General features: G+C 38.5%; 1 protein-coding gene across 6 annotated transcripts in view; it reads right to left on the bottom strand.

The window, feature by feature from the left end:
* Nucleotides 1–14,895, bottom strand: part of arid1b.S (AT-rich interaction domain 1B S homeolog) — a 237,567-nt gene extending 222,672 nt beyond the window's left edge. For 5 of the 6 annotated variants that reach the window (XM_041564455.1, XM_041564453.1, XM_018265255.2 and 2 more), the window contains exon 1: nt 12,483–14,894. In XM_041564455.1, the coding sequence (XP_041420389.1) occupies nt 12,483–14,183 (1,701 nt within the window). In that variant the 5' untranslated portion in view covers nt 14,184–14,894. Of the gene's footprint in view, nt 1–12,482 lie in introns of all 6 variants that reach the window. The other variant, XM_041564452.1, reaches the window with a different exon arrangement.
* Between the last annotated feature and the right edge of the window lie 7,752 nt (nt 14,896–22,647).

Below are 22,647 nucleotides of genomic sequence, written 5' to 3'. Positions count from 1 at the left end.
TTCCGACAGTGAAAGAAGTTTTACAGTGAATGTAATAAAAGTTCTTACAGAAAAAGTTATGTTTACTCCAAAAAGATTACAACACCTTCTAGCACGTATAACCAGTGCACAATTAAAATTCGCAATGCAATAATCATTTAAGGAAGAATACTACACTGCTAAATGTTCATTCTTATTTGTGCAAACTGATTTTCTCTTTGCAACTTTTATTACAGTTAGTTCCATAAATATTTGGACAGACAATTTTTTTTCTAATTTTGGTTCTGTACATTACTACAATGAATTTTAAATGAAACAACTCAGATGCAGTTGAACTGCAGACTTTCAGTTTTAATTCAGTGAGTTGAAAAAAAAGATTGCATAAAAATATGAGGAACTAAAGCCTTTTTTTAACACAATTACTTCATTTCAGGGACTAAAAAGTAATTGGACAAATTAAAAAACTGAAAATACTTGGTTGAAACCCTTTGCTTGCAATGACAGCCTGAAGTCTTGAACTCATGGACATCACCAGATTCTGGATTTCCTCCTTTTTAATGCTCTGCCAGGCCTTTACTGCAGCGGCTTTCAGTTGCTGTTTGTTTGTGGGCCTTTCTGTCTGAAGTTTAGTCTTCAACAAGTGAAATGCAAGCTCAATTGGGTTCAGATCAGGTGACTGACTGGCCATTCAAGAATATTCAACTTCTTTGCTTTAATAAACTCCTGGGTTGTTTTGGCTGTATGTTTTGGGTCATTGTCCATCTGCATTATGAAACGCCTCCCAATCAATTTGACTGCATTTAGCTGGACTTCAGCAGACAGTGTCTCTGAACAGCTCAAAATTAATTTGGCTGCTTCTGTTATCATGGATAAACACTAGTATCCCAGCCATCATGGCATGGCAGCCATGCACACCCAAGCCATCACACTGCCTCTGCCATGTTTTACAGATGATGTTGTATGCTTTGGATAATGAACTATTCCATGCCTTCTCCATACTTTTTTCTTGCCATCATTCTGGTAGAGGTGATCTTGGTTTCATCTGTCCAAATAACTTTTTTCCAGAACTGTGCTGGCTTTTTTAGATTTTTTTTAGCAAAGTCCAATCCAGCCTTTCTATCCTTGATGCGTATGAGTGGCTTGCACCTTGCAGAGCAGCCTCTGTATTTACTTTCATGCAGTCTTCTTTTTATGGTAGACTTGGATATCGATACACCAACCTCTTGGAGAGTGGTATTCACTTGTTTGGCTGTTGTGAAGCGGTTTTTCTTCACCATGGAAATGATTCTACGATCATCCACCAATGGTGTCTTCCATGGACGACCAGGTCTTTTTGCGTTGCTGAGTTCACCAGTGCTTTCTTTCTTTCTCCAGATGTACCAAACTGTAGATTTTGCCACTCCTAATATTGTTGCAATTTCTCGGATGGGTTTTTTCTGTTTTTGCAGCTTAAGGATGGCTTGTTTCACCTACATGGATAGTTCCTTTGATCGCATGTTGTCTGCTCACAGCAAAATCTTCCACATACAAGCACCCCCCTAAATCCAACTCCAGTGCTTTTATCTGCTTCATTGATAGACATAACAAAGGAATTGCCTACACCTGCCCATGAAATAGCCTTTGAGCCAATTGTCCAATTACTTTTGAACTCCTGGTCCAATAACTTTTGAGCCCCTGAAACTAATTGATGTTTTAAAAAAAGGCTTTAGTTCCTCACATTTTTATGCAATCCTTTTGTTCAACCCACTGAATTAAAGCTGAAAGTCTGCAGTTCAACTGCATCTGAGTTGTTTCATTTAAAATTTATTGTGGTAATGTACAGGACCAAAATTAGAAAAAAAAAAGTTGTCTGTCCAAATATTTATGGAGCTAACTGTACATTCCCTCATTCAAGTTTTACGGAAAGGGGAATGTGCATTGATTAATCCCCTTTTTTGTACGTTTTTGGTAAAATTGGCAAGACTAGTAGCACTTCCATTGAACTTGTATTTTAGCCTTGGAGTGCTCCCACAATCCCAATTGTGTATTTCTGTAATTAAAGCAGGGTTTATTTGCATGGTTGAATAAGATGGACAAGGCAGAACATTTTTAAACCAAACCCAACCCTAAACCACTGAGGCCAGCACACAATAAATTGTTGTGCGCACAAAGAATTTTTCAGAAAATAATTTTGCTCGCATGGCCAAGAAATCAGAGGGAACATTGCCCTAAACAGAGGGTTTTCCAACACCAACCTGATGATGTCACAAATAGCATGACATGGTCATTATGTCACTGAAGGTAAAGGGAACAGCCCTACTGTAATTGTGACCAGTAATCTGTTCAAATCTGTACATGGAACAAAGAATCAAAGCCAAACAAAATGATCAAGACCTTTTCACTGAATTAATGACAGAATTAACAGTGTCCAAACCAGTTAAATTTTATAGGAAATATTCCTAAAGTTATAAACAAATGAAAATCTGCAAGAGGTGTTCTCACGTGCCAACATATTTTGCCAACGTGTAAGAAAATACACAAGATAAGAAATTACTGCCCGATAATGTAACTTTATTTCCATAAATATAATTACATATACACACACATCAATGTGCAATCATAAATTATTTTGAATATATTATACAAAGCTTTGATCAAGCAGTTTAAAAATCTATGTGAAATATGCACATTTTCAGCAAAAGACAACAATATTGGTAAGTGAATGTTTAGTTCCCCATTTACAATGCAGACAAAATAATGCATTTTTAGTTCTGCCAGTGGTACATCTTCTCCATTTATATCAAATTATTAATCAAGTCCCACCTGTATTAGTCAATTAAATTGATTCTAATCACATGGCCTCTCAAGTAAAGCTTTGTATAATCAGCATTTCATTTCACAATTAATTGCCTGATTGATTCTCTGGAGGCAGTAGCGGTCACTGCATTTCAGACATCATTTTTTGAAACGGGGCGTCACAACAATAACACTAATATCAATAAAAATGCAGGGCATTTTAAAATTAAGAAATTTCAATACATCTTTGTTTTCATTGCTTGTGCTGTTTTCCTCTTTTCATGTAATATGAAAACAAAAACAGTAACTCTTTATGGAAAAGTCCATCCACCAACATCCCACATATGACAGGCTGTTGGAAGTGCACCGTCCTACAATAACTCAGATTTGTGGTTATCAAGGTTATTGACAGATGTATGTGAACACCTGCCTATAACTGTTCTAAACATAAAAAATAAAAAAAGACAAAGGCAAAATTACAGACAAATACATGCTGTACTCGTGTTCTCAGCATGTCACTAAAATACATAAAAATAATAACAGTCATAAATTTGATTCATTTAAATGTAGATTATTTCTGGGGCCTATTTATAAAAGTGGGGGAAAAAAACAAAAAAACAATTTTATATCACTAAAATTTAAACGCAGACGTGTAAAAGAGTACTTATTTTATAACTCCAGAATTAGTTGAAGTCCAGCACTTCAACATCTGGCAATTTTTTTTTTTTTTAGGAAACTGCGGCAAATATCATGTGACAAAAAAAAAAATTGCCATAAGAAAAAAATGTCGTCTGACTTTAAAGAATTTGAAGCGAGAAAAAAATTGTTGCGCTTGAAAAAAACTTAAAGTGTTTAATTACTTCAATGTGTTTCACAATCTTTTTGCAGTTTCGCAGATATTTTTGCATTTTCGGGACTTCTTCGGCAAAGCCACACAGGACAGATTCGATACTTGCTTTAAATTTGCTAATTTCTAATGAGTGCAAGTTTAACTCCCCCCATCAGCTCTGGCACATGATTTAAAAGCAAGTATCCAGCGACAGCGGGTTAATTACAGTTTTTGCTATATTTCTGTTTCCTAGTCAAACAAAAAAAATTGTTGCCCATACACTTCAATGCATTTGGTGAATTTGTTGCCGTTTCCCAAAGGGGTCAGATTCCCAATCACTACTGTTTACCATATACTGTAGGTATCTGTAGGCCGTCCCCCCAACTTAATCTGCCTCCCTAGACACTGACACATGGAGGTCAATATAGTAGATACGACCCAGGCACAAATAGAAAGAGTAAGATCAGATAGCTCATCATGTGTGTCCATGTAAATAGATAAGTTCCCATCAAAAAGGATTTTGGCTGGTGTGTTATCAGTGCACTATATGAATATTCATACCTCCCAACTGTCCTGTTTTTAGAGGGACAGTTCCTCTTTTGACAGCTCAACCTGCAGTCCCTCATTTGCACGGGAAAGTCCCGTTTTTCTCTGCACTGAACAGCCAGAAAAAGAAACAACGTTTCTAACTTAATTGGCTTTTGGCAGAGAGCCCAGAACAGCCACAGCTGATACTTTTGTAACAATTTTGAGATAAGCAAATAAGTAATTGCAACAATATATGATAACAGGTCCCTTGGGTAAAGTTAGACTCACAGCTTAAAGGACAATTCACCTTCATAAGCAAAAAAACACAGAAATATGTTCAAACTTTCATAACCTGCCAAATTTTGTAAAATTAACATGGTAATTAGGGGGAGTGGCAACACAAATGGGTGTGGTCGAAAATTCTGCTCCACTACGCTCGCCAACTTTCTTGTCCCTCTTTTTATTTCCATTATGTTATGTTGGAAGGTATGTTTGAGATGCATGTTCTCAAAACTCTTACTGTACACAATCCAATATTAGTAAACACAGTACTGTGTCTGTGATAAGGCACTTCATCTGCACTCTTGATTCCACTCCCACCATGCAAAGATTCAAGTGTTCAAGGTAAACATTCGGTGAAGGCTACAAAGCCAGCAACATTTGACTGAAACGTTTACTATATCTTTAAAATGAAATCAAACAAATGAAAACCAAGGTATATCGGTATATGGCATGCAGGCATTACTATTGGCCACTAACCCCACTCATGTACCATATATTACAGAGTTCCCAATTGGATCTATGGGATCTATTATCTGGAAACATATTATCCAGAAAGTTTTAAAATAAAGCAAGAGGATTTTAAATAGTTAAAATATATAATTCCTATACCTTATTCTATATTAATCATAGAAAACACTGCACTTCATATGAACTAGGCCATGTTTATGGCTTAACAACCCTTCTGGGTTTGAGCTATTTAATATTTTTAATAGCCTTAAGACGTGGTGCGCCACATCATAAAAAGACCCCTTATTCACAAAAATCCATATAATTCCAGATATGTCATATCAAATATATATTTTGACATATGTCAAATGCCATACCTATACTATAATATTAAGCACTTTAACAATTCTCAGATTGAAACATACTAATTTTGTATGACTGCAATTTTCTTTTTAAATTACAAAATTCTAGGCAGACATAATAAGTACATATATACTTGCATTAAAAATATAAGCTTCTAGCAAAACTACAATAAGCATAAAAAACATGACAACTAATAATGCACTGTTATGATGTTTTTCCCTGTGTATACATGCCCTTATAAATGTTGTAAACACTGCTTACTTACTTTATAAACAAGTGATGCTACTGGGAAAATGTAAAAATGTCAAATGGAATAAGGATAATAAATAGTAAAAAAAAAGTATTTTTGCAATGTAATACAAGTACTGGATGATTTATCCAGAAACTTATTATCCAGAAAGCTCAGAAAGTCATCTCCCATAGACTCCATATTAAACAATTATTTCTATTCTTTTTTTTTTTTTTTTTTTTTTTTAATAATTTCCTTTTTCTATGTAACAATAAGACAGCACTTTATAGTCAGCTGTATGAATCCACACTGGTGGCAAAACCATTCTATTGGGTCCAAATCATTCTGGATAATAGATCCTATAACTGTATTCTTCAGATATTATGCTGCAAACGACTGCATATGGCCCTTTTATTTACACTTCCTTAAAAAACAAGTTGCACAAAAATTTTTTTTTTTTAGTAAGGAGTTTTAAATATAAAAAGTACAATTTTTCTTATTCACAAAAGCAAATAAGAAAAAAATAACTTTTAATATATTCCCAAACTGCACTCATAGGGGGTTATTTATTCGGAATGCTAAAAACTAGAAAAATGTGAGGTTTTTTTTTTACTATCAAATCCGAATTTTAAGTGGAAAAAAAAACACTAACATTTTTCGAGATTTATACCCCCAGGCTGCAAAAAGTCTAAATCTGAAAATCAGCCATCTCAGACCTGCTGAGGTATATAAGTAGTGATGGGCGAAGAAATTAGACAGACACGAATTCGCAGTGAATTTCTGCATTTCTCTGCAAGCAAATTAATTTGCAAAACTGCGGCGTATAAAAATTGTTGCTTGTGTTCAAATTGACGCACATCAAAATTATTTTGACGGCCATTGACTTCAGTGCGTTTCAATTTGTCAATTTCACAAATCACTATATACTGTATAAGTCAATGTCCCTATCCTATTTGGAAGTTTCTGTGGTCTGCGCTCGATTTATTCTGGAAATCCAACTATTTCGGGTAGAAATCCAGAAAATGCAGGCTTTTCGAGAAAAGGGCCGAGCAATTTGGAAAAAAATCTGAAACAATTGTAAGATTTTGGTTTTTGCCTGATTTTATCGCCCTGATCCGATTAAATTTGGCTTTTTTAATAATAAATAAGGTCAAATTGTGGATTCTACTTTGATCTGACTTTTTTAATTAAATAATCAGAAAAATTCGGATTTTGATAAATAACTCCCATAAAGTCACGCCTCCATTTCATTTCCAAAAACAATTGTAGAAAGTTCCCCTTTCCATTTGCGCAGAGTAGATTAACCTTAAATACAGTATTGTTAAAGTCCTTTGATTTTTCTTATCAGTCACAATACAGACAGGAGACAAATTATTTATTTCATTTGAAATCCAGAAGACATCAAAGAAATTCCTTTTGGGAATAATAAAAAATATATCTGTCCTTTAAAAAAAATGTATTAAAAAAAACAAAGCAATAAAAAAGATCTATACTGTTAAAAAAAAAATTGCTCGGTTAATTCCAAGTCATTGAACGTGTTACAGTAATGGATTAATATCACATTTCTCTCTTCTCTTTGTAGCCAGATGGGGAGCTGCTTCCTCCTGTAGCTTGCCTTCTTGTATTATCTGTATGCATTCCATTTGAATCCAATTTCCTTTTATTACCTCTGCCCAGGTCAGGGATGAATGGCTGTCAGATTCGCAGTGGAATAAAAAGAAAAAGGAAAAAAAAAAAAAAGCCTCTTCCTGAGGCAGCGAGTTTCAATTCAAACAGACACATGGCTAATCTGCATATGTGAAGGTCACGGCACGTCTGTAGAAGAGGTTAGCGCTGGAAATGCTCCCGTTAAAAATAAGTAACTACAGCAACTGATAATAAAGGAAGCATTTTAACTATTGATGGTTGAACAGGATATCACTGTACATGTATTTATTTCTGACACGTATTTATTTATGTTGACACAAAGTTGTGTGAAAGTATTTTATGAGCATGGCGTAAAATATGAGAATTTAAATGGCTATGTCTCATGAATCTTAATAGGCCAAAAAAATGATTTCTCAGAAATTAGGACACACCTTTAAAAAATCCACCCAGTCTTGGTGTGTAGTTAGAGCTCCCTAAATACCACTGAACAATATATGCTAAATTCATCTTTATGCTAAAGGCATGGCTGCATTATTCACACAGGGAGGTTCTCCCTTTCAGATCTGTTTCTGACTCTTAAAACAATGTAGCAGAAATCAGTTTCCTCCTTCCACGCCTGTTAATTAGCTTGCTTTTGCTATGTTGTCGCAGAAGTCGGAACCAGCAGTGCAAAGAACACAACATCCACATGCTGTTTTTAAAAGCAATTACATTTACAAATGACTGTAAAACACTAAACAGGTTTAACAAATCAATGTATTATTGTTACTTAGAATTACACTTTCTTCCATTTTGCAAAAAGTTTTTGGGAGGATATAACTTTATTGTATTAGCCATGTGGCATAGGACAGTTGTGCAACTTCCTGTGCCATTATGATTGTAATTATCTGGCCCTGTGTCATAGACACAATTTTTGGAGCATTCACTAATTTATATGCAAAAGTTTAACAGGTATCCCACAACCAGGCTATGTTAAAAGCTGTCTCATTTCATTTTTGCAAATGGCCTGATGCATTTTATGCTAGTATACACAATTACACTGTAACACTCTATGACCGAGGCCACAGGCAATAAAATAATCCATCACAATAGCCACCTGCTTAAAGAAAGAAATGCACACATTTGCAAAATGTTTTGTCTATGCAGATATCTTTCAATATATACAAGGCCACATTTTGCTGTACTCTGCATAAGTTCAAATATACAGAAACTTTGTACAGGCATGGGAACTGTTTTTCAGAATTTTCAGGACCTGAGGTTTTTCTGGATAATGGATTTCTCGGTAATTTGGATCTTCATACCTTAATTCTAATAGAAAATCATGTAAGCATTAAATAAACCCAATTAGCTGGTTTTTATTCCAATAAGGATTAATTATATCTTAGTTTGGATCAAGTACAAGGTACTACTTTATTATTACAGAGGAAAATAAAATAATTTTTAAAAATGTGGACAGCTTTTTCGTAATTCAGAGCATCATACTTCACTCTCAGGACTTATAAAATAATCATTTATTAACAGAACTTCAATCTGACGTTTCGGCCCATCCAAGGCCTTTCTCAAATATATATATATATATATATATATATATATATATATATATATATATATATATATATATATATATATATATATATATATATATATATATGATACACACACAGTATATACACACACACACACACACACACAACATATACAGAATAGACATATTACAGAATACACACAGGTAGGCCTTTTTGCCCCTTTGCTCTAGCTAGTTGTATGGATTGCTTCATTGTTACCTCATTTAGATTCATGCAGGAGAAGTAGACATTCACCACTAAAATAATCTGATTTACAAAAGTTGAAGGTCAAAAGCAAACATTGCTGAAGGCAACTAATAAAAACTGGATTCAGTCATGCAATCTGTGTAATACCAACCCCCCCCCCCAAAACAACCAGTTTATGAACCAAGACCTTGTGTTGACGTTCCCTATATCAGTTATACAATTCGAAGGCCATGGTGGTTTCCAAAAAATCCTACAGGAATTTACAAACACCTTGATAACGCAGCTGTTTAATACTTCCTATTTGTGAACCTATTAAAGAAAATGTGTTTTTTTAACTGTGGATAGGACACCGATTAATACATTTCTTCCCATAGCAAATAATTCTGAATGCAGAAACGGATTCATAGCAGGCTGTAATCACATTTGTCGAAAATGTAGAATCTAAGTTGGTGACAGGGTTAAAAGTTTATATTGAACACTATGTACTTTAGAAAATATGTAGGAAAAATACAGGCATTGGATCTCTCTCTAAAAAAAACATTACCCACAAATCTCGATAATGAACTGCCATTCCCCATGCCATTTAAACAAGGGTTTCACAAATGTATGTTATGTCTGGAAATCAGTTTTGTGACACAATTAGTTACAGTTCACTTATGCACCTTATTTTTTTTTTACTTCATTATGTTAAAGAAGATCATGGAGAACAACTGTAAGCAAATTGGGTCCCATTTTTAGGGCCTGAACAACAGGTAAGAAGCACCCCCTACTGTTCTGCCTGGGTTACAGAAGGGTCAATGATGCAGGAAGTGTTGACATTTGCATCAGGGGGAGCCAAATCTGGTTAGGGTGAGAAGGGCTGAAAGGAGCCAAAAAGCCCTTAGCTAGCAATTATAAGCAAATTGAAGCCTTCTGAAATCAGAAGGTATTTACTTGTCTCATGCCATATACACAGCACTGCCTAGATACCAAAAATGAGTTTTAATTCTCCCATAAGGATCATGGGCAGAGACATGCAACTCACTCCTTTGTGTCCCTTTGGCCAACTAAGCATCCAGAACCGCTGGTTTATATCACAGATACAGCCTAATGGTTCAGAGCCATATATCTAAACTTGCAGACAGCCTGTTTCAATCTTGTTAGATCTCATCAGTGCAAGATATTGGAACATGGCTTCTGAGAGGTAGGACTTGGAGAGTAGCAAAATGGGGAGCCAAATCTGGTTATGGTGAGAAGGGCTAGCAATTATATGCAAAGTGATGCATTCAGAAGGCATCACTTTGCATACATTTGCATCAGGAAACACCTCTCGCTAAATTATCCTTATGTTGAGGAAGCACTACACTTACAAATGTATAATCTTTGCAATATAAAACTGCTAAATATCATAAAAACTAAAATCAATTACATTAAAACAGTATTCAGAAGAGCACTCTGAGAAAAATTAGATTAATTTGTTTGAGTGTGTATAATTTCCTTTTAAACAATATTCTGCTGTTATATTACGACAGTATAGATATGGGCACAGCTATCGAGAATGCTCGGGGCCTGGGGTTTTCCAGAAAAAGGATCTTTTTATAAGTTGGATCTTTATACCTTAACTCTACTAGAAACATGCAAACATGAAATCAATTCAATAGATTGGTTTTGATCCCAATAAATATTAAAATAATTTGGCTCATGTACAAGGTACGGTTTTATTATTAGAGAAAAAGTAAATAATTTTTTCAAAATCTGGATTATTTGGATAAAATGGAGTCTATGGAAGACAGCCTTTATGTAATTTGGAGGTTTCTGGATAATGGGTTTCCAGAGGAAACAAGCTGCAGGAGAAAGAATATTTATTCTTGCACAAACAAGAAACAACATTTAATTGAAATTGTATAAATGGTGTATGTGTGTCACCCACAAACATATTATACACACACATACAATGCCATTTAAATGGCTGATCATTCTTCATCTCTTATTTCATTTATGTATAAACCCCCATTATGTGCATTACTCAACAAAATGAAGGGAGATCTATAAAGAGTAAATCTACCAGTGCAAGATCAAAAGGTTTTTTTGTGTTTACTTGTATGAAGGTCTTTTCAATTGTGGAAACGAACTTGCAAACACAAATTGTTACATTATTTACAAAAATAACCCAAATGGTTCATTTCTCTAGTATAATAATTGTATTTAAAAAAAATCTGCATTTCTACAGAGTTTCTGCAGAGTTTCCCCTTCCTAACCAGCAACACTGTTCCAACCTTAATAAAGCTGCATTTATTTTTTATGTAAAGGTTTATTTTTTGAGTGCTAGAAGCATCCAGATAAAAAAGAAGCACAAAATTGCCTCAATATAGCCCCAAAATATAAAATGAAAATAATAAAGAGACTGTGGATAGCTGAGGGGCAATACTATATAGGCATATGCCTAGCTCCCTTTCTTTGCCAAGTAATGCGATTTCCCAAATAAAAACAGCAAGGGAAGGAGAAACAATGTGAGAAGACTACATTCGTCAGTGGCTGCTGCTGCTGCTCGATTATTATTTGTGGTAAGGAATATTTGTGACTGTACTGCTCAGCACTTCTATTTACATCAGCAGTGCTAAATGCCCAATGGTGAGAGGGGAACCAATCAGATGGCAGATTAGATGTCAACTCCGAGGCAGCTGTCTAGAGACTATTCCAGCCAGTTTACCTCCACAATTCAAATTCCAAACCTTGCAAAGGAGATCAAGTCACTCTTTAGATTCAGGCTGCTAGCAATGAGCAGAGAGGAGAAAGATGCTGTTCCTTTGATATTGCGACCTCACAATCCGTTAAAAGCAAACAAATGCTATAGAATTATCGCAGGGGCGATGCAAAGCTGATTTGTGTATTAGATTACATTGCACGCAAAGGCTTTTTTAAATTTTTTTTGCACCTTAAAACAGCAGCACCCAAACAGTCATGAAACAAGAGCAGCCATTCTCCATTCCTTGCTCACAATAAACACATTTATCTCCATTTCCCATAGTTTTCAGCTACAATCCACAAACACACACATATATCAGTTTTTAATATTAAATCAGTACAAGCCCTGGGAAAAGATGGAATGCAGTGCTTCATATTAAGGCTCTAATCAGGAGAAAGAACAATGGGGGACGGCATCAAATGCACAGCACATCTGAACTGATGAATATGTATGATTATAATGAACATACTTTAAAAACAATTCATATTATCTGTTTCACGACAAGGCTTAATACATGGAAGTCGTTGTAGGAAGCAGTCCAATAGACTTGTTTAAGATTTATACGCCATTTAACATTCGCCACAGCAAATGAAAAAAAAAAAAAAGGGAAGGGGGTAAATTTGCCTTGTCTGGGACAATAAGGAGCCATTTCCACATATATTTGCCCCAGGGCAACAAATGCGAGGGCTGGAGAGAGGATTTGTGCAGTTAATAATATCTCAGAATGAGCTCTTATAAAACAAGGAGACTCAGACAACTGCAAATCCTCCCATAAGCAGCACCCAAATGGCTGCAACCCTTTATAAGGAAATAAAAAGTACATGGGACATGCAGCTCCATTACTGGGGACCCAGAAGGCTGAGTAACCCCACACAGAGCAAATGCTAAAGAAACTTAGGATTTTACCTGAGGTCTGTTGCTGTTCTGGCCAGTGCTACCGGGACTCATTGCGGGGTGATTTCTTTGTTGTGCTCCCCAAGCAGTATTTGCTGCTCCATACTGGGAGCCCATGTCCTTGCCCATTCCCACTCCCTGGGTACTTCCACTTAGCTGTTGGGGAGCACCAGAGCTTCCGAAATCGGGGTAGCTGCCCCCGTAGCTCCTCATCATGGGGCTGGGTGAGGTTAGAAGCTGATTGAGAGTAGGGGTAGCCCCAGAAGGGTGCGGGTTCTGTCCTTGGTACCGCTGGAAGCCCCCTGCATTGGAGGCACCGGGTGCTTTGCCAAGGCTGGTGCCCCCTCCCCCCATCAAAATGCTGCTGCCGGAGCTTCCACTGCTGCTGCTCTGCCTTGAGGAGCTGAGTAGCCCATATCCAGCCGCTGAGCTGCCATACGCTCCTATCCCCCCTCCTGCTGCTGCTGCTGCCGCCGCGGCCCTACTGTACGATCCCTGGTAGTGCTGCTCATAGTGACTGCCGTCGCCGCCGAACCCATCGTGGGAGTTCTGAATGGGCTCGATACTGCTGTTGGGGGCCGCGGTTCCAGAATTCATCATCCCTATTCCAGGGCTTTGTTGTCTGCCATGTTGATCAAAGCAAGGCCCTGCTCTGCTTGTACTTGTGCTGCCATAATAACTATTAAATTCGGACACTGAGGAAGAAGAGGAGGACGAGGAAGAAGAAGACGATAAAGATCCTCCGCTGCTGCCACCAATATTATTATTATTAGTAGTATTATTATTATTGCTGCTGCCGTTTCCTTGCCCTCCCCCCAGCACTGTGTGCTCATACTGGCCGCTCACGGGCTCCCCAACTCTCATTTTCCCCTGCTGCAAATCGTCCTCGTCTGCCTTCGTAGCCCTCCTAGGCTGGGAGTCCCCCTGACTGGCCAAAGCCACATCCTTCCCTGCTGCAGCAGCGCTGTTGGAGCAATCTTCCCCTACACCACCACCATGTTGTTGCTGCTGCTGCTGATTTTCCATGTCTGACGCCTCGCTGCTGCTGCTGCCTCCTCCAGGGCTGCTCTTATTAGGGCTTGGTTGCTGGATGGTCCCTGATAGCTGCTGAGGCTGCAGTTGATTTAGTTGCTGGGGTGGATGTGGATGGTTAGGGTGGTAGGGAGGGTGCTGTTGCAGATGATGGGGTGCCTGGTGGGATGGGTGCTGTTGGGGGTGGTGGGCATGGTGATGAGGAGGGTGAAGTGGGTGACTAATGGGTGCAAGATAATCCCCACCACTTCTACTACTACCTTTAAACTTGTGATTTGGGACCCCACCACCTATATCCACATTATGATAATGGGGTGACACTGCAGAATTCCTGCCTTCCTTAAGTCCCCCGTCTAAACTGCTGTTGTTGTTGGTGTTATTGGAATTGCCAGAGGACAGTGGGGTTCCAGTGGTCAAGCTTACTTCACGATGAAGGTGATGATGATGTAGATGGTGCAGAAGACTATTGTGGTGGTGGTGATCCCCATTATTGTTGTTGTTTGTGCTGCTGTTGGCCGCTGCTCCATCTCCCAATCCAGACATAGATCCAGGTACTGGCCCAGGACCCCCACTGTTCATGTCCTGATTGAGCCCAGGAAGACCCTGGCTTTTCCCCTTATTGTTCGCATTTGTGGCTGGAGAGGCTGCTATAGCTGAAACCACTTGTGCGGCCATGATCATTGCAACATTTCAGTCCTACGAGCAGCAACAGCAGACCTCCAACAATCCAGTAACAACAACAAAAAGAAAAATCAGAAAATTGTACAAAAAGGGAAAAATAGCAGCAAATCCAAGTGCGAGAATTCCCCTAAATGGCACGCAGTAGTAGGGTCCTAGTCAAACGTGAATCATTTCTTGTTAGAATGGATGCAGCAAGGTTAGAACACAGGGAAAAAAAGCCACACAAAACAGAAAGCAAAATCCCAGCAGCTGTAAGCTTTCTCCTCAGGCTCTCGACATTCTCATGGTGTGAGGGTGCATATGCACAAAGTTTAAAAGGAAAGTTTTCTCATTGTGTGTGTGCGTCTCTGTTTTCCTGTGTAACCCGGATATAAGTGTATACACGTCTGCTGTGTCTATCTGGCCCAGCATGGCTTGTGAGGGAGAGAGGCTGGAGCTACCATTATCCACTTCTTTCTGATCACTCCAGTGCACATGGAAAACCTGGAGTGGACTCACACATTCTGCTGCCTGGGAGCCAGACTTTGAGAATCAGAGGCGCACGCTCTGTTGGTTTGTACTTATAACAACAAGGTGACTTCCAGCAAGCTGAATTCTGGTATTTCACCAAAGCTATATATTGTGCCTCTTTTGGGCACAGTCTGGTTGGGAGAGTGATTTGGAAGAGTGTTCAGCTCTCCTGTCTGTTCTCCTTACAGCCCACCCCCTCGCTTTTCTGTGAGAAACAACAGAGAGGAGTGGCTGCAGTTTGCTAGAAGAGAAGGGCTGTGGGAGGGAAAGCTTTACCAGTCTCTGTGACTCAGGGCTTCAACTGTCAGGATTGTATGGGAGCTATGAGGGTCTCAGACAACAAGAGGCACCTGAAATCACAGGGTAACAACTGTGTATAGTTTATAACCCGGCGCTAATGACTTGTAATGGGGACAGCACTGAGCCATACAGTCACAGAAAGTTGCCTTTGCTTCAGCTGGAGGCATGGGCAGCCTGTATAGCAATATTCTACATGGGACACAACAAACTGGAATAATCCGTGTTTCTTATTCATGACTGTGTATAGTTTGGGGCTACGGAAAGGAACTAGGAATGACAACATCACTTGCTTGCCATGGTCACTCAATGCATGGAGTGTGTGGCAACCAAAATGCTCTTGCACTAAAAGTTCTATGGCCAGTCTGGCAATATGCAGATACAGTAGTTTGTTTTACGGTTAACTAAGAAAAAAGGAAAATTTTTAGACATATTTATCACATTATCAAAGTTAGCAGAAAAATGGCCCTGAACCATAAAAAAAGGTTAACTGAACATTGGGCTCCAGATGTGTAAGGCACAATGTAAAATAAACTTATAAACATCTATTTTCAAATGCTAACAGACCCCCACCAGGCTCACCTCCCACAGGCAGAGTATGGCACAGACAGGCAGCATAGGGCAGAAATAATATGGCACACACAGGCAACGTAGAAGAGGCAGAGTATGACACACACAGGCAGAGTAGGGCAGGCAGAACATGAAACACAAGCAGCTAAGGCAGACAGAGTTTGGTACACACAGACAGCATAGGCCAGAAATAATATGGCACACATAGGCAACGTAGAGTATGACACATACAGGCAGTGTAGGGCAGGCACACACGAAACATAAGGCAGGCAGATTATGGCACATGCAAGCAGCATAAGGCAGATACAAGGAGAGCAGCGCAGGCACAGGTGGAGTAAAGTAGGAGACAGGGAATCCTATGAAGACAACAGATGAACAGTAAAGGTGAACAGTACAGGTAAATATTGCAGGGGTTGACAGACTGGGTCTAAGGTGTGAATGATGCAGGTGCTTACAGGTATGGACAGGAATGGACAATGCAGGGGCTTACAGTCTATGTCTGAGGTGTGAGCAAAACAGGCTCACAATCATAGTGTGAGGTGTGAGCAATGCAGGGGTCATTTAATCTAATTACTGATACCTTTTAAATCTTACACAAGGTAAGCAGACACAAGCAGCCAGACTTTAACCCAGGGGCCACACAAGGTAGGTCCGGTCCACGGGCCCCAGTTGGACAACACTGACATAAAGCAACGGGTTAGGACAGTTTTTAAAGAACATGCTCACTGCTCATGGACACTTTTACATAAAGTGCAAAGAGCAACAACAGGGAAATACCACACTTGTGAAAAGCGTTTACACATGTGAAAATCAGAAACACTCCCAATGCTAACAGTCTCGTGGCAGGCTACAGGAGATGCAAACTATTCGAGGAAACCTTCCTTCTGCAGCGAGGTTAGATTCCAAGGAAATGCCACAAATAGGTTACACCCCGGAGGGAAAAAAGACTCCTCCACCCCTCTTTTCTGGTATCTCTAACCTTTTCTGTTGACTCTGCCCTTTCTCCAAGTCCATAGGGTTCATTGGCTTGGAGTTTGATCCTGCTTCTGTTCTACCCCACCTTAACCGGTTCAATTGGCAGGGCTGGGCCACAACATTAATGGAAGGGAAGTTTGCTTGGAGGGGATTACCAGTTCCTCTGGAGGGAATCCTGGGAGCTCTTTTGATTAAATTCCTCCAGCAGGAAAAAAAAAAAGAGTAAGCATTATTTTGGATCGGGTGTGTACTAGCCAGTTATCGTTGGATAAAATGGGGGCCAGTAGAAGGGCTTTTGGTCGCAGAGGTCAGGATTGCTGTGGTCATAGAGGGGGCCTTACAAATCAGCACCTCTCCAAGCTCTTTTTAAGTGTGGCCTTACAAGGGGAGATAAGAGCTACCAGATCGGCCCCTTCAGACCAATTCAGTAGCTTAAAGGAACCGTAACATAAAAAAATGAAAGTGTTTTAAAAAAATATATAATGTACTGTTGCCCTGCACTGGTAAAACTGCTGTGTTTGCTTCAGAAACACTACTATTGTTTATATAAATAAGCTGCTGTGTGGTAATGGGGCAGCCATCCAAAGTAGGGATGTAGCGAACTGCCGTTTATGTGTTCGCGAACGCCGTTCGCGAACACCGGCAAAAAATGCGAACAGTTCGCGAACTGTTCGCGAACTTCGAACATCCGAAAATCGTTCGATTCGAAAGATCGAAGGATTTTAATCGTTCGATCGAAGGATTTTCGTTCGAATCGAATGATCGAAGCCATTCGATCGAATGATTTCATTCAATCCAATGGCTTCGATCGTTCGATTCGAACGAAAATCCTTTGATTTTAGCGATCGAAGGAATCGAATGGTCGAACGATTTTTGACGCGAACGCCTATTGGCGAACGTCGTGCGACGTTCGCGAACATTCGGCGGACGCGAACAGTCAAAGTTCGCGCGAACTAGTTCGCCGGCGAACAGTTCGCTACATCCCTAATCCAAAGGAGAAAAGGCTCAGGTTACACAGCAAACAGCAGATACGCTCTGTAGAACATAATGGTGTTATCTATTATACAATATTTAACCTGTGCCATATAGCCTTTTTTCAACTTCCGCCATTGCTATACGAGAGCTTATTAATATGAACTATAGTAGTGTTTCTGAAGCAACACTTCACGTCTATTAAGGACCTACTGACCTATATCTGGCTGAAAAATGGCAAGATATCAGGTTTGAAAATCCCTTCAGACAAGGAGCTTTATGCTGTGGTGCTTGTCCGATTGGTTGCTGTAGATCCACTTTATGATCCAGTTGTTGGACAATGATTTGGCTGATCCTAGATGTGCCATAGGCCTATAGCTTGCCATACATATGATCTATATTGTTTAAAAACTTTATTGCTGGATGCATGGTGCATCAGTAGATGAGGGTGATGAGGAGCTGCAGTTCTAAACTAGTGGCTAGCTAACTACTTATGTTGGTAAGTGTACCATCTACTCATACCATGAATGTGTGCATGACACAAATTTCAACCATGTGAGATATATGGATATAATCAAACTGCGTAACTAATTAATATACAGAAATCCCATATAGGATATTCTATACAAAAGCAACTTACCATTTAGCAGTTTAGGTAATATTAACCTTCTTCATAAATCATTTTGATGTCTCATAGGGGCAAAATCAGTGAATATAAAGTACATGTTGAAGTAAAAGTAGAGAGGAAGAAAGCAGAATCAAGGGAAGAAAAGAGTAGCACATGGAACTGTAACAAAAAAAAAGAAGGTGAATGGGGAGGTGGGTTCATCTGTCTTATTGTATTAGAAGGTTCTGACTTCCCTTGCACTGGGTGTTTGTAATAATGAAAATGGAGAAATGCCATGAAAAAATATTTTTCCTATTATTTCAGGAAGCGTTGTGAGGCCTGTTTATAGCCATTTTTGTCTATAACACATCTAGAGGCAAGGCATATTTGGGAGCAAAGTTTAAAGGGAATGATACAAAAGCTAACCTCACGACATGCCCCATCTTTGCTGGTCATGTATGCGCAGTAGTGATTGATACCAGGGCTTCCAGGTTCAACTTGCAACATCATACCTTTATAGGCATTAATTGGTGTCACCAATTCCCCTGGCTTAAGCGGCGAAACAGAATGCTAATGATCAAATCCGTGCAACCTTTTTAGGTAAAATTTATTAGAAAAAGGGCAATTTTGCTGGCAACACTCCATATCAGTATGACACCCAGGCAGCCCCTGCCCACAAAGCAGACTGTGCCTCTATTTCGAAAGCTTTATAAACATTCACCTACCCTGTCTAAATACCAAGTTATAGCAAAACTCATTGATGGTAGTAACATGTTAAAATGGAGAGTGGCCAGGAAAGAGAATTATGGTAAGTGTGGGGACCCGTAGGGCTTTAAATCCCTACACTTCCTGATCTCCCTAGTTTCTGTGCAGATGCCCATGTAGCTAGTTGTAATTTGCATATTGTGCTATTGGCCAAGAGGTGCTGTAAACACTTCCTGTCACACTTTGGTATAGTGAGTGAGAAGGTGTGGATCTTCCTCTTTGGTTCCTGGTGTCTGACCCATCCGGATGTCTCCATTGAGCCTGGGTACACCAACGCCCAGAAAAGCCAGTTTGCCCTAGAGGGACCTTAACCTCTAGTGTTTAAGTCGGGATAGTAGGGACCCTGTGAATGAGACTAGTGAGTGGCAGAAATACAGTATAATAGTTATAGACTTTCTAGGAGAGTAAGACAGTGAGGGAAGATAGAAAGAGCAGCTCTGTGCACCATCAAGGAGGTGTAGCAGGAAATAGCATCCCAGGCCATAAGAATGCCTACAGTGAAGGGACAGTAGGGTGGATAGGTATAGGCTTTAGGTTCTTCTTCCTGACCACTCCACTGGGTGAGATCCAGACCACGTGTGAGGTATTTATGCCTAGAGAAGTTGTACTGCCTTGACTACATCCTCTGATATACTGACTGAGCTTAGTGCCTTTATATATACTGCAAATGTCTCTTCTTTACTGATGCAAGTACCCTGTGGATCATTTGTCTTAGACAAATGATCTATTTGTTGTGTTTGACTGCAAGAACCTCCTGGTGCCCATTTCTTTATTGGTTAAAACACAGTAGCCTGTGGGAGTAGTATTTGTACTACACCACACCTTAATTTCTTCCCCTTTGTGAAGGCCCTGCCTTAAGTGTTAGAGTCTAGTGTAACCCATGCTATAGTATACTAGCTGGTTGTTAACCCCCTTGGCCTGTATAGTTACATAAGTATAAAAAGAAAGTTCCTGGCTTATCCATATCAGCATTACACCTTAAATACCAAGCAATACAGGGCACTCAAAGGGGGGGGGGGCAAAAAAGACAACCACAGGATGACATGCTACACAAAAAAAGTAATAAGGAAATTGGCTTCAAAAACATGGTTATTATCCAGTTATTAGTGTTTTATGAAGTTATGCGCTTAGAGTTTGCAATGTTGAAACCTCTGCCAAAGCTGCCCACAATGTTGCAATAGATCTGGTAGAATATTCCCTCACACCTTCTGGAACTAGCTTGCTTTCTGTTTAAAGGGGTTGTTCACGTTTGAGATAATGTAGAGAGTGATATTCTGAGACAATTTGCAATTTGTTATATTTTTTATTATTGAAGGTTTTTGCATTATTTAGCTTTTTATTCAGCAGCTCTAAAATTTGCATCTTAACCAATCTGGTAACTAGGGTCCAAATGACCAACTATTCAAATGATCAAATGTCCATTTGAATAAAAGACTGGAACATGAATAGGAGAGGCCTGAATAGAAGGATCAGTAATAAAAAGTAACTACTGCATATAGGAAGAGCACCCGAACTTGCATGTGTGAATGATACCTTATGTGCTTCCCCTTGCCTGCCCTTTATGAATATAGTGTAGTGCAGTTCTAGTGAGAGTGTAGTGCAGCCGGTGCTTTCTTCATTGGGGTTATGTAGGCCTTTGTGCTCCAGTTTGGAATGCTGACATGGAATTGTCAGAAAAGACTGCTGCAGTTCCATGCAAGACGGTAGTGCTTATCTACGAACGTAAGTGGAAAGTGTTAAAATGGATACCATGTTGTGTTTCCATCTCTATTCTTTTTAATAGTATTGGCATCATGGATCATTCCTACCGGCCATCTGTCTAAAAAAAGGAAAAAAGATTGTATTACTACATTTTCTATTATTCAAAGCAGATAGACATAGAAGTAGAACATATAATGCGCTAGTCATGCTGTACAGTGTGATAGATGTGAAGGAAAAATAAAAATAATCATTCATAGTAGACTTATATATAGTTTCTCAGAAAAAGGTTTATTCTGCAAGAATCTGCATCTGCATTTCTGTAGATGATTTTTAACTGTAAATTGCACAGAAAAAAGAGAAAGTATGACCCATATTGTTGCACCTTCCCACACTGATTAACTGAGTTCCCAAAGCAAAAAAGTAAAACGTAACTTTTATTGATCACATCCTAAAATTAATAAGAAAGCCACCAGCACTCCAATACTGTGGGGATAGATGTGGGTAAATTGCCACCACTGGGACTAAAAAACCCACATCATTATTCCAACTTTCAAATACCGTTTACTAGCTGTTGACCTTGAGTCTATTTCAGCTTCCTCACCTAACCTTGGTTTTAACATACACCTTATACCCATTTCATTTCATATTAATTTTAGGATGTGATCAATAAAAGTTACGTTTTACTTTTTTGCTTTGGGAACTCAGTTAATCAGTGTGGGAAGGTGCAACAATATGGGTCATACTTTCTCTTTTTTCTGTGCAATTAACTTTAACTAATGACCTTGCACACCACCATTTTGTATCACATCTCTATAAATGGATGGTGCTACCTACTTTCTTTCTAATATATCCTGATTTTTAACTGTATCATCCAGCATGAGAAATGATCAAACCTGGTTAATTACATGGGCAGTTATTTGTTAAAACTGATCTTTCACCATTGCTAAACTTTACATATGAATTCACTACCCGTTCAAAAAATACATAGCACTTGGATACAATACCCAAATAACATTTATTTGTGGCTGGCCATTGCGTTTCCAGCAGAAAAAAAACTTCACATTTCATCTCTAAATCTAGCCTCAGCAGCTGCTCCGGGCCACAATATCACATCACTGTGGAGAAATAACTAAAGGATGATATAATGTGAGAGTAAACTTTTTTAGTATGTAATTATTTTGCAGAAATGCAAAGAAATGGATTTTTGAAACAAGGTTTTGAGAAATAAAATGTGTGGCAAAACCTTTGCCTGGTATGAATATTGACTTAATATCAGTTATATTGTAGTGCTGATTCAGTAGAATGCCTGTGTTTAGAGAATATAGGTTTGGGGACATATTTTAGAATTTACTCTACATGAATTTTGAATTTGCAGACTAAAGTATTCTCATTTCTGGTGGAGTAATGTTTGTGCATTTATTAGTTCTTGATCTATATAAGCCAGGAATCTCCATGAAATTATGCAAAATATTATTGCCATTATATGGGCATGGGGCTTTCAAAATCAGTTGTTTTTACATAAAGAATAGGATATGTTTCTAATTTTAAAATATATTGATATTTAGAAAATATAACTCAATATGCATAACATTTACAAAGATTACGTTTTTTGAACTAAAACTATTTTCCAGGAAAAGCCCTAAAATTAATGAAAAAAAAAATTATTCCACACCGGAAACTGCAGATGAAACCTAAAATACTGAATGTCTATATTTCTCACCACATGTTATTTGTTTGCATAAGATACATTTCAAATTAAACATAACCTTACTAGTACAGAATTATACAGTTTTCATGGAAACACGACCTAAAGTCTTTGTGATTATCAAATTTTTTTATAGCTACATGTTAATGTTAATCAGACCAAGAACCGTTTTGTGTTGTCTTTGGTAGTTTCACTTCCCTTTTAATTATTAAGTCACATGTTAATAAGATCAGAATATTTGTCATGTTGATTAATTAGCTTTTATCAAGCTCTAAAGTAGTTGCATTATATACCTATTAAGATGGATTTAGTAAACAATGAAATACCACAGCTAAAAATGAAATATACCCAGCAAAAGTGTT

The sequence above is a fragment of the Xenopus laevis genome, chromosome 5S, assembly GCF_017654675.1.
Source record: "Xenopus laevis strain J_2021 chromosome 5S, Xenopus_laevis_v10.1, whole genome shotgun sequence".
Taxonomy (NCBI): domain Eukaryota; kingdom Metazoa; phylum Chordata; class Amphibia; order Anura; family Pipidae; genus Xenopus; species Xenopus laevis.
The sequence above is the reverse complement of the archived record's forward strand: the minus strand, read 5'-3'. Positions and strand labels throughout refer to the sequence as shown.